The sequence below is a fragment of the Bombina bombina genome, chromosome 6 (assembly GCF_027579735.1).
Source record: "Bombina bombina isolate aBomBom1 chromosome 6, aBomBom1.pri, whole genome shotgun sequence".
NCBI classification, from domain to species: domain Eukaryota; kingdom Metazoa; phylum Chordata; class Amphibia; order Anura; family Bombinatoridae; genus Bombina; species Bombina bombina.
Genome location: NC_069504.1, coordinates 906,673,227 through 906,686,542, shown reverse-complemented (window position 1 = coordinate 906,686,542; position 13,316 = coordinate 906,673,227). Strand labels below are relative to the sequence as shown.

The window sequence follows — 13,316 nt, the reverse complement described above, 5'->3', positions numbered from 1 at the left end:
GTTCCGGAACTGGAACTGGCATAATTACTCCAGCCAACTCTAGATCTGAAACACAATTCAGAAATGCTTGAGCTTTCACTGGATTTACTGGGACATGGGAAAGAAAAAATCTCTTTGCAGGAGGTCTCATCTTGAAACCAATTCTGTACCCTTCTGAAACAATGTTCTGAATCCAAAGATTGTGAACAGAATTGATCCAAATTTCTTTGAAAAAACGTAACCTGCCCCCTACCAGCTGAACTGGAATGAGGGCCGTACCTTCATGTGAACTTAGAAGCAGGCTTTGCCTTTCTAGCAGGCTTGGATTTATTCCAGACTGGAGATGGTTTCCAAACTGAAACTGCTCCTGAGGACGAAGGATCAGGCTTTTGTTCTTTGTTGAAACGAAAGGAACGAAAACGATTGTTAGCCCTGTTTTTACCTTTAGACTTTTTATCCTGTGGTAAAAAAGTTCCTTTCCCACCAGTAACAGTTGAAATAATAGAAACCAACTGAGAACCAAATAATTTGTTTCCCTGGAAAGAAATGGAAAGTAGAGTTGATTTAGAAGCCATATCAGCATTCCAAGTCTTAAGCCATAAAGCTCTTCTGGCTAAGATAGCCAGAGACATAAATCTAACATCAACTCTAATAATATCAAAAATGGCATCACAGATGAAATTATTAGCATGCTGGAGAAGAATAATAATATCATGAGAATCACGATTTGTTACTTGTTGCGCTAGAGTTTCCAACCAAAAAGTTGAAGCTGCAGCAACATCAGCCAATGATATAGCAGGTCTAAGAAGATTACCTGAACATAGATAAGCTTTTCTTAGAAAAGATTCAATTTTTCTATCTAAAGGATCTTTAAACGAGGTACCATCTGACGTAGGAATGGTAGTACGTTTAGCAAGGGTAGAAATAGCCCCATCAACTTTAGGGATTTTGTCCCAAAATTCTAACCTGTCAGGCGGAACAGGATATAATTGCTTAAAACGTTTAGAAGGAGTAAATGAATTACCCAATTTATCCCATTCCTTAGCAATTACTGCAGAAATAGCATTAGGAACAGGAAAGACTTCTGGAATAACCGCAGGAGCTTTAAAAACCTTATCCAAACGTATAGAATTAGTATCAAGAGGACTAGAATCCTCTATTTCTAAAGCAATTAGTACTTCTTTAAGTAAAGAGCGAATAAATTCCATCTTAAATAAATATGAAGATTTATCAGCATCAATCTCTGAGACAGAATCCTCTGAACCAGAAGAGTCCAAAGAATCAGAATGATGGTGTTCATTTAAAAATTCATCTGTAGAGAGAGAAGATTTAAAAGACTTTTTACGTTTACTAGAAGGAGAAATAACAGACAAAGCCTTCTTTATGGATTCAGAAACAAAATCTCTTATGTTATCAGGAACATTCTGCACCTTAGATGTTGAGGGAACTGCAACAGGCAATGGTACATCACTAAAGGAAATATTATCTGCTTTAACAAGTTTGTCATGACAATTATTACAAACAACAGCTGGAGGAATAGCTACCAAAAGTTTACAGCAGATACACTTAGCTTTGGTAGATCCAGCAGGCAGTGGTTTTCCTGTAGTATCTTCTGGCTCAGATGCAACGTGAGACATCTTGCAATATGTAAGAGAAAAAACAACATATAAAGCAAAATAGATCAAATTCCTTATAAGACAGTTTCAGGAATGGGAAAAAAATGCCAAACATCAAGCTTCTAGCAACCAGAAGCAAATGAAAAATGAGACTGAAATAATGTGGAGACAAAAGCGACGCCCATATTTTTTGGCGCCAAATAAGACGCCCACATTATTTGGCGCCTAAATGCTTTTGGCGCCAAAAATGACGCCACATCCGGAACGCCGACATTTTTGGCGCAAAATAACGTCAAAAATGACGCAACTTCCGGCGACACGTATGACGCCGGAAACGGAAAAGAATTTTTGCGCCAAAAAAGTCCGCGCCAAGAATGACACAATAAAATGAAGCATTTTCAGCCCCCGCGAGCCTAACAGCCCACAGGGAAAAAAGTCAAATTTTTGAGGTAAGAAAAAATATGATAATTTAAAGCATAATCCCAAATATGAAACTGACTGTCTGGAAATAAGGAAAGTTGAACATTCTGAGTCAAGGCAAATAAATGTTTGAATACATATATTTAGAACTTTATAAATAAAGTGCCCAACCATAGCTTAGAGTGTCACAGAAAATAAGACTTACTTACCCCAGGACACTCATCTACATGTTTGTAGAAAGCCAAACCAGTACTGAAACGAGAATCAGTAGAGGAAATGGTAAATATAAGAGTATATCGTCGATCTGAAAAGGGAGGTAAGAGATGAATCTCTACGACCGATAACAGAGAACCTTATGAAATAGACCCCGTAGAAGGAGATCACTGCATTCAATAGGCAATACTCTCCTCACATCCCTCTGACATTCACTGCACGCTGAGAGGAAAACCGGGCTCCAACCTGCTGCGGAGCGCATATCAACGTAGAATCTAGCACAAACTTACTTCACCACCTCCCTTGGAGGCAAAGTTTGTAAAACTGATTGATTTGTGGGTGTGGTGAGGGGTGTATTTATAGGCATTTTAAGGTTTGGGAAACTTTGCCCCTCCTGGTAGGAATGTATATCCCATACGTCACTAGCTCATGGACTCTTGTTAATTACATGAAAGAAATAAATGTTTGAATACATATATTTAGAACTTTATAAAAAAGTGCCTAACCATAGCTTAGAGTGTCACAGAAAATAAGTTTACTTACTTACCCCAGGACACTCATCTACATGTTTGTAGAAAGCCAAACCAGTACTGAAACGAGAATCAGCAGAGGTAATGGTATATATATATAAGAGTATATCGTCGATCTGAAAAGGGAGGTAAGAGATGAATCTCTACGACCGATAACAGAGAACCTATGAAATAGACCCCGTAGAAGGAGATCATTGCATTCAAATAGGCAATACTCTCCTCACATCCCTCTGACATTCACTGCACGCTGAGAGGAAAACCGGGCTCCAACCTGCTGCGGAGCGCATATCAACGTAGAATCTAGCACAAACTTACTTCACCACCTCCATAGGAGGCAAAGTTTGTAAAACTGAATTGTGGGTGTGGTGAGGGGTGTATTTATAGGCATTTTAAGGTTTGGGAAACTTTGCCCCTCCTGGTAGGAATGTATATCCCATACGTCACTAGCTCATGGACTCTTGCTAATTACATGAAAGAAAGGAAATATACATAAACCTGACTCATGGCAAATATAAGTACAATACATATATTTAGAACTTTATATAAATACATAAAGTGCCAAACCATAGCTGGCGTGTCTTAAGTAATAAAAAACATACTTACCGAAAGACACCCATCCACAGATAGCAGATAGCCAAACCAGTACTGAAACGGTTATCAGTAGAGGTAATGGAATATGAGAGTATATCGTCGATCTGAAAAGGGAGGTAGGAGATGAATATCTAGGACCAATAACAGAGAACCTTTGAAAAGATTTCCCGTGAGGAAAACCATAGAATCAATAGGTGATACTCCCTTCACATCCCTCTGACAAAAAAACACTGTACTCTGAGAGGAATCGGGCTTCAAAATGCTGAGAAGCTCATATCAACTAAGAAAATCAAGCACAAACTTACTTCACCACCTCCATAGGAGGCAAAGTTTGTAAAGTTTGAGTGTGGTGAGGGGTGTATTTATAGGCATTTTGAGGTTTGGGAAACTTTTCCCCTCCTGGTAGGATTGTATATCCCATACGTCACTAGCTCATGGACTCTTGCCAATTACATGAAAGAAATATCTTCTTTTTTTACATAGAGATGCTCAGGTGATATTTTACTGTTAGCTTTTTACAGTTATACTGCATCAGTTTCAAGTGATTTAGCATATGAGTATTATGTCCCTTTAAGTAATCAGTGACATGACATATGCCACTGCTTGCTCTCTGAACTAGCACAGTGTTTAAATGATGGTACCCATGGGCATGCATTATTTGTTATACAAAATACTGCAAAAATGCTTCAATTCAAAATTAAAATCTTGTATACATTTACATTTTGATTATGTCCCTTTAAAGCTATTTCTTTACAAGTGAAAACATGTGAAGCAACCACATGGAGAAAGAAGGAAACTTCAGATTGAACATTTAGTATGCAGCCCCCTCCTCCTTCATTCTCTTTTTTTTTCAGTCTTAAAAGGGACATGAAACCCAAAATTTTTCTTTCATGATTCAGATACAGTTTAAAAAAAGTTTCCAATGTACTTCTATTTTAAAATTTGCTTCGTTTTCATGTTATTCTTTGTTGAAGAGATATCTGGATAGGTAGTGTGCACATGTCTGGAGAACTACATGACATGAAATAGTGCTGCCAAATAATGCCCTTGTGTATGCATAACATTGTTGCAAAAATGCTGCCATATAGTATACCATGGACACGTGCACACGGATGAGCTTATCTTCCTGAATTTCAACAAAGGATAACAAGAAAATGAAGAAAATTTGATCAGAGAATTGTAAAGTTGTTATAAATTGTATGCTCTATCTGAATCATGAAAGAAAAATTGTGAGTTTTATGTCCCTTTTAAAGTTTAGCCAAGCCAATTAATTCACAATAAATAACAATTATCAACTAAATAATATTCTGCTTCATTGCTCCAAACTAAGCCATTGTCTGGATGTCTGTGGCTGAGGAGCTAACATAAGGATATTAATGTGGGTTGATATAATAGCATGCAGAAAATAGTCTGTTGCATATGTGAATACAAATCTGCATAACATTCATGTTAGAAGTCCCTACAGTAAGGGAAGGGACAGTGGGAAAGAAGCAGTAAATCGGGCATTAGAAGGAGATATACATATAGGCGACTGCATGCCACTGTATAGCCAACAATGGAATACAAGAGGTGTAGTGACTAGATTTAAGGCAGTGTATGATTTAGCATGACCCTTACTAGCTGGAACAGAAAGGGGTCATAGCAAAGATGCAAGTACAGACTATATGTGTAATTTGCGCAAAATACAGAGCAGAGCTCCAGATAAAGTCATTTTCTCTAAGCACAGACTTCAAACAACTGGAGTGAGATAGAAAACTGAACCTGCAAGCACCTCTTCTCCCAGTCCACTCTTGTTAAACGTTTCTGCCTTATTCTAGGTGGAAGGATCATGTTAACTATCTGGTTATGAATCAATAAAAAAGTGAAACTAATGATAGAAGTATACTTTATAATACTTTATCATGTTAAAAAAATATATATTCATAGATATCCACATACAAATGAAGGCAGCCTGATCCATTATAATTAAAATAGAGATCTGTCAGCAACGTGCTCACCTGCAGGTCATAAGGTTTTCCACTGCGGACCAGAAAGCTAAGCAGTATGCTGGTGTGTGCAAAATGCACGTTCTCATCCAGGAAACCGTGTAAGAGCAGCAAGCGACTGGGCCTGTGAATATGAGGAAGAGATAATTCAATGTATTGCTGTTAGTAAAGCAAACAATGATACATGTTGGCACAGAGGCCCTTTTATACATTACACGGTAAAAAGATTGATATTGGCACAAGTTTGCCTCTGTACAAGTATTGGACATTTCATAAAGAAAACCGGTTTTGGATTTTCATCTAGAATGCGCACAGAGGTCAAGAAACTGCAAATTGAATGTAAATAGGGCTTCCAAAAAAATATGGAGACTATAAATATTGGATTTAGTGTAGTTCATATAAAATGGCAATGGTCAGAAACCATCAAATTGTAAAAGTCAGAGGGGAACTTACTCAGAGGGGAACTTTTCTGCTTGCATAGCCACAGAGCCCAAATAGTAGCCATGTTCATTCTGGTCTGGATGTCCCATGTACCTCTCAGTGTATCCAGTATCATAAAAGATCCAGAGAGTCACAGGAGCTCCTGCAATAGCCACCTGCATAAAAAAAGACAGAAAAAAGTAAATTTATGCTTACCTGATAAATTAATTTCTTCTATGGTACGACGAGTCCACGGATTCATCCTTTACTTGTGGGATATTATCCTCCTGCTAACAGGAAGTGGCAAAGGGCACCACAGCAGAGCTGTCTATATAGCTCCTCCCTTAGCTCCACCCCCTAGTCATTCGACCGAAGGTACAGGAAGAAAAAGGAGAAACTAAAAGGTGCAGAGGTGACTGAAGTTTAAAATCAAAAAATATAATCTGTCTTAAAATGACAGGGCGGGCCGTTGACTCGTCATACCATAGAAGAAATGAATTTATCAGGTAAGCATAAATTTACTTTTCTTCTATAAGGTACGACGAGTCCATGGATTCATCCTTTACTTGTGGGATACAATACCAAAGCTACAGGACACGGATGAACGGGAGGGACAAGATAGATGGTTAAACAGAAGGCACCACTGCTTGAAGAACTTTTCTCCCAAAAATAGCCTCCGAAGAAGCAAAAGTATCAAATTAGTAAAATTTGGAAAAGGCATGAAGCGAAGACCAAGTCGCAGCCTTACAAATCTTTTCAACAGAAGCATCATTTTTAAAAGCCCATGTGGAAGCCACCGCTCTAGTAGAGTGAGCTGTAATCCTTTCAGGAGGCTGCTGTCCAGCAGTCTCCTATGCCAAACGGATGATGCTTTTCAGCCAAAAAGAAAGAGAGGTAGCCGTAGCTTTTTGACCCCTACGTTTTCCGTAATAGACATCAAACAAAGAAGATGTTTGACAGAAATCTTTGTTTGCTTGCAAGTAAAACTTCAAAGCACGAACCACGTCCAAGTTGTGCAACAGACGCTCCTTCTTAGAGGAAGGATTAGGACACAGAGAAGGAACAAAAATTTCCTGATTGATGTTCCTATTAGTAACAACCTTAGGAAGGAATCCAGGTTTGGTATGCAAAACCACCTTATCAGCATGGAAAACAAGATAAGGCAAGTCGCATTGCAATGCAGATAGTTCAGAAACTCTTCGAGCCGAAGAGATAGCAACTAAAACCAGAACTTTCCAAGATAGAAGCTTAATATCTATGAAATGCATAGGTTCAAATGGAACCCCTTGAAGAACTAAATTCAAACTCCATGGCGGAGCAACAGGTTTAAACACAGGCTTGATTCTAACTAAAGCCTGACAGAACGACTGAACGTCTGGAACATCTGCCAGACGCTTGTGCAGTAGAATTGAAAAAGCAGATATCTGTCCCTTTAAGGAACTCGCTGATAGCCCCTTCTCCAATCCTTCTTGGAGAAAGGACAAAATCCTAGGAATCCTGATCTTACTCCCTGAGTAGCCTTTGGATTTGCACCAATAAAGATATTTACGCCATATCTTATGATAAATTTTCCTAGTGACAGGCTTTCGAGCCTGAATCAAGGTATCTATGACTGACTCAGAGAAACTCCGCTTGGATCAAATCAAGCGTTCAATCTCCAAGCAGTCAGCCGAAGAGAAACTAGAAACTAGCCACTGCTATGCCCCGCGGCCTAGGAACCGCCAGAAGGGACCCTAGCACCTCTGTGAAAATTCTGGGAGCTGTGGCCAACCCGAAGGGAAGAGCGACAAACTGATAATGCTTGTCCAGAAAGGCGAACCTGAGGAACTGGTGATGATCTTTGTGGATAGGGATGTGTAGATACGCATCCTTTAAGTCCACGGTGGTCATATATTGACCCTCCTGGATCATTGGTAAAATAGTCTGAATGGTCTCCATCTTGAAGGATGGGACTCTGAGGAATTTGTTTAGGATCTTGAGATCTAAAATTGGTCTGAAGGTTCCAAACAGATTGGAGTAGAACTCCTGCCTGTTCTGTTTTCGGAACTGGGCAGATCACTCCCATGGTATATAGGTCTTCTACACAGTGTAAGAACGCCTCTCTTTCTGTCTGGTTTACAGACAATTGAGAAAGATGGAATCTCCCCCTTGGAGGAGAATCTTTGAAATCTAGAAGGTACCCCTGGGTTGCGATTTCTAAAGCCCAGGAGTCCTGGACGTCTGTTTACCCTTGTTCCGAGTCTGGTTAGGTCTCCAGACTGACTCGGATTGATCAAAATTCCCCTCTTGCTTTGCAGCAGGGGAAGAGGTAGAGGGACCACCTTTGAAGTTTCGAAAGGAACGAAAATTATTTTGTTTGGTCCTCATCTTATTTGTCTTATCCTGAGGAAGGGCATGGCCTTTCCCTCCAGTGATGTCTGAAATGATCTCTTTCAGTTCAGGCCTGAATAGGGTCTTACCCTTGAAAGGGATGGCTAAAAGCTTAGATTTTGATGACACATCAGCAGACCAGGACTTAAGCCATAACGCTCTACGCGCTAAAATGGCAAAACCTGAATTCTTTGCCGCTAATTTAGCCAGTTGAAAAGCGGCATCTGTAATGAGCCCAAATTCTATCCAGAATATCATCTAATGGGGTATCAACCTGAAGAGCCTCCTCCAGAGCCTCGAACCAAAAAGCAGCTGCAGTAGTTACAGGAACAATGCACGCTATAGGTTGGAGAAGAAAACCCTGATGAACAAATATTTTCTTTAGGAGACCCTCTAATTTTTTATCCATAGGATCTTTGAAAGCACAACTGTCCTCAATAGGTATAGTTGTACGCTTAGCCAGGGTAGAAATAGCTCACTCCACCTTAGGGACCATCTGCCACGAGTCCCGCATGGTGTCTGATATGAGAAACATTTTCTTAAAAGTAGGAGGGGGAGCGAACGGAATACCTGGTCTATCCCACTCATTAGTAACAATGTCCAAATCCTCTTAGGGACCGGAAAAACATCAGTGTAGGCAGGAACCTCTAGAAATCTGTCCATTTTACATAATTTCTCTGGAACTACAATAGGGTCACAATCATCCAGAGTCGCTAAAACCTCCCTGAGCAACAAGCGGAGGTGTTCGAGTTTAAATTTAAATGCCATCATATCTGAGTCTGTCTGAGGGAACATCTTTCCTGAATCAGAAATCTCTCCCCCAGACAGCAAATCCCTCACCCCCAACTCAGAACATTGTGAGGCTACATCGGATATGGCTAATAAAGTGTCAGAGGGCTCAGCATTTGTTCTCACACCAGACCTACTGCGCTTCCCCTGCAACCCAGGCAGCTTAGATAAAACATCTGTGAGGGTAGTATTCATAGCTGCGGCCATATCTTGCAGGGTGAAAGAATTAGACGCACTAGAAGTACTTGGCGTCGCTTGTGCGGGCGTTAATGGTTGTGACACTTGGGGAGAATTAGATGGCATAACCTGATTCCCTTCTGACTGAGAATCATCCTGCGACATACTTTTAGTAGCTAATATATGTTCTTTGCAATTTATTGACCTTTCAGTGCATGAGGGACACATTCTAAGTGGGGGTTCCACAATGGCTTCTAAACATATTGAACAATGACTTTCCTCAATGTCAGACATGTTGAACAGGCTAGTAATGACTACAAACAAGCATGAAAACACTTTATTTAGTGAAAAAAATAATCTTAAAAAAGGGTACTGCGCCTTTAAGAGAAAAAAAGCATACACGGTCTGCAAAACTGCTTTAAAATGCACCAAATTTTTCAAATTTTTGATAGCAGACTCAATATGTGTAGTTAAGTTTGCTCCACAAGAAAATTTAACATTTAACCGTTTATTGTGCAAACCGGATTGAAATAAGGCCTAAATCCGGAAAAAATACCCCCAGCACATTGCCACAGCCCTGCTGTGGCGCCTACCTGCACTCAGGGATTGTAAATATGGGGTTAAAGCTTCGATTTGGCCCAAAACAAGGGCCCTCAGGAGTTGGAGCTTGCTGCTTGCAGAGTAAAAACAAGAGCGCATCTGAGGCGCGAAAATAGGCCCCGCCCATCTCACTCGATGTCTCTACAGCCTCAAAGAACCGCACCAGAGCGGTTTAAAACTAGCCATGTGGGTTCTGAGACCCAAAAGATAAGCCAAGTGTACCCTCAATAAAGTTGCCCAAAAAACGTTATTGCCCACAAAACGTTAACAGCACTCCCAGTTCAAAAAACGTTTGCCCACAAACATTCAAAACTCAGTGCCAACCATTTTTTAATTAGCCCCTTATGCAAGCTTAGTAATGCCTTTCTATAGCTTACCCTTAACCTCATGGGGATACTGTCAGCCATTCTGAAATACACAGTCTCTCCAGAAAAAATGACTGAACATACCTCACTGCTATATAGCATGAAAACGTTCCTCACACTGAAGTTTCTTGTACCCCTCAGCCTCTGTGGGAACAGCACTGGATCTTAGTTACAAATGCTAAGATCATCATCCTCCAGGCAGAAGTCTTCATCCATCTGCTGCCTGAGAGTAAATAGTACACACCGATACCATTTAAAACATAAAAACTCTTGAGTGAAGAAATAAAAAACTAATATTTTATCACCTCTTTCACTTTACCCTTCCTAGTACTTAGAGAAGGCAAAGAGAATGAGTGGGGGGTGGAGCTAAGGGAGGAGCTATATAGACAGCTCTGCTGTGGTGCCCTTTGCCACTTCCTGTTAGCAGGAGGATAATATCCCACAAGTAAAGGATGAATCCGTGGACTCGTCGTACCTTATAGAAAAAATTAAATCAAAACAAGTGGAAAAAATCAAAGTAGATTAATATTTAAAAGATAAAAGAATAGGATAATATACAACTTACCCTAAATATATCAGGCCGCTGAATTAAGGCCATAAGTGAGAGATAGCCTCCATATGACCATCCATGGATTCCCACACGGTCAAGATCTAAAAAGCTGTGTTTGGCTGCAAGATACTGCAGTCCCTCCACCTGATCTTCTATCTCTACCTGGCCCTGTGGAAACAGAAAGATAAAAAAGTGAATGTTTTCATGACCCTTTAAGCATTTTGCTTCACCTGGTTCTTTACCAGATTCCCTTACCATTTTGTACTTGAAGGCTCCTTCAAATTTCAGCCCACGGTGACAGGAACCTCGATTGTCAATAACAACCACCACGTACCCCAGAGATGCCAAAGTGTTTAGCCGGAAATACTTTACTCCTTTGAATCGATTGTTAACCAATTGCACCTGTTATACATGACAAAGTCACATTCAAGCAGTTAAAAAAAAAAAAGCAGCCACACACAATGCAAGGGATTTTTTGAGCAATTTTATAAAGTGCTTAATAAAAGTATGTTAATCACGATTCTCTACAATTTCCTTACAGACACTTAATGGATGCAGATTTAGCCCAATTTATCTTTCACGGAGAATTCAAGATTCTAAAAGTAGGTTCTCCAATAGAAATTAGTCATTGAAAACTTTGCATCATATTTCGCTTTATCCAGTAAGTGAGTAGCAATAAAGACCTACTACACATTGCTTCTATCGATTACCATACATAAATGAAAGAACCAACTAAAAAAAATTCTAGCTTATTCAAAGACCTACTCAGTAAACACAAGTTCAAGGATAAAATACCAGAGTAATTCAATATTTTGCCACAAACAATATAAATAATATAGATATATCTATTGTATGAACACATTTTCCTTGAATTGAAATTATTTAAACCTACTAGAATCTCTGACCAGGATAAGAGGTTTCCTCAAAAATTATGTTGGATCTCACATATGGGACTTGACTAACCTTTGGCCTTTCTGTGGTATTAAAGGGTTTTTACATACGTATAAATATACATAATTAATAAAACAGGAGATTAAAAAAAAAAGATCTGCACACAAAAAACATTTTACAAGCATTTAAACAGCAATATCAGAGCAGTCCAGAAATGCACCCTATAAAAAGCCTTAATTATAATTTGTTTATATAGTGTATACTCGCTTACACTGTGTAATCAACCACTGCGTAGCAAGGTCAAGCTACTGCAACACACTTTAGTATGAAGTATGCACGCCAGTCTCTTTGTGATCCCACTCAATTTAACAGAAAAGGCAAATAATACATAGCATATATTGTATTGTTTTTTACCAAGCTTAGTGTTATTGTACACTAGATTTTTATTTGCATAAAGGTTTTGTAGATGATCTATTTATATAGCCCATCTTGGAGCGTTTTTGTAAAAATTTATAGTTTTGCTTATTTTTAAATAACATTGTGCTGATTATCAGACTCCTAAGCAAACCCTGAAGTTTTGATGCATACTGATGTCTACAGACTCCTTGTTGTGTAATGGATGTTTTCATATGCAGGGGAGGAAGGGACTATCTTCCTTTTTCTGCTTTCCCAGCCCCTCCCTTTCAGTGGGTGTCTTAGCCTTACCTTAGCAGTGCTAAACTGGGAGCGTCTAAGTAAGTTTGTTTTATAAGGTCTTAGACTGGATTTTTATATCAGTTTCTGTGCATATTTTTCTTTATAGTAGTGTCTATTACATGCAGTTATATGAGAATTGGTGTATATTGTCCCTTTAATTAGACATTTTACCGGGGAAAAACATTTTGAGGCCCATGGATCAAATTAACATTTTGTAAAACACAAAAATGTTTACTCTATTCCTTAAAGAGCGTGAGTGCAAGGAATTTCTATGAGACCAAATCATTAGGGTGTAGGGCCAATTAATACTTAAAGGGCCATAATACCTAAATGTTGAAACACTTGAAAGTGATGCAGTATAGCTGTAAAAAGCTGACTAGAAAATATCACCTGAACATCTCTATGTAAAAAAGAAAGATATTTTACCTCAAAAGTTCCTCAGTAGCCACATCCCATTGTAAAGGACTTCTAAGCAGCAAATCAGTATGTCTGTCCCGGGACAGCTAAGGGGTTGAGTCTCGTGCACTCTCATGTTATTTCCCTATTCAGTTTAAAGGAAGTTTACTATGAAATCTCATGAGAGTTAAGTCAAATCTCATGAGATAACAGTAAAAGAGTTCATGACATCAGCACTGTTGATGCTGATTGGCTGCAGTTCATTTCTTCATATTTTTTTTTAATTTTTTTTCCTGCAGCTGGGCAGCTGCTGAGTATAACTTTTTACACAGAACTAACTCTGCTGAGCTGAGGAGATTGTGAGGTAAAATATCTTCCTTTTTTACATACAGATGCTCAGTTGATATTTTCCTGTCAGCTTTTTACAGTTATACTGCATCAGTTTCAAGTGATTTAACATATGAGTATTATGTCCCTTTAAGTTTGCATACCTCAGTGTTGTCTCCAGGCCCTTATTAATGTGTGTACCACCCAGCTTAAATTTTAGCCAAAAATAAGATAAAATTGGCTAATATCCAAAATGTTCAATGTTTATTGCCCAAATTATCATTAAAGGAATTTGTTAAATGATACAATTCATTTGTGTTTTGGATAGCAGAAAATGTAAAACTGTTACAAAGTATTACACTGACCCCACCAAGCTACTTTAGAATGCCACCCAGCTGGCA

General features: G+C 39.0%; 1 protein-coding gene across 2 annotated transcripts in view; it reads right to left on the bottom strand.

The window, feature by feature from the left end:
- DPP8 (dipeptidyl peptidase 8) overlaps window positions 1-13,316 on the bottom strand; it is a 352,338-nt gene that overhangs the window by 182,282 nt on the left and 156,740 nt on the right. For both annotated transcript variants that reach the window (XM_053718538.1, XM_053718537.1), the window contains exons 17-20: window positions 10,861-11,007; window positions 10,621-10,773; window positions 5,788-5,930; window positions 5,347-5,458 (exon numbers count right to left, since the gene is read on the bottom strand). In XM_053718538.1, coding sequence (XP_053574513.1) covers window positions 5,347-5,458; window positions 5,788-5,930; window positions 10,621-10,773; window positions 10,861-11,007 — 555 coding nt within the window. The remainder of the gene's footprint in view (window positions 1-5,346; window positions 5,459-5,787; window positions 5,931-10,620; window positions 10,774-10,860; window positions 11,008-13,316) is intronic.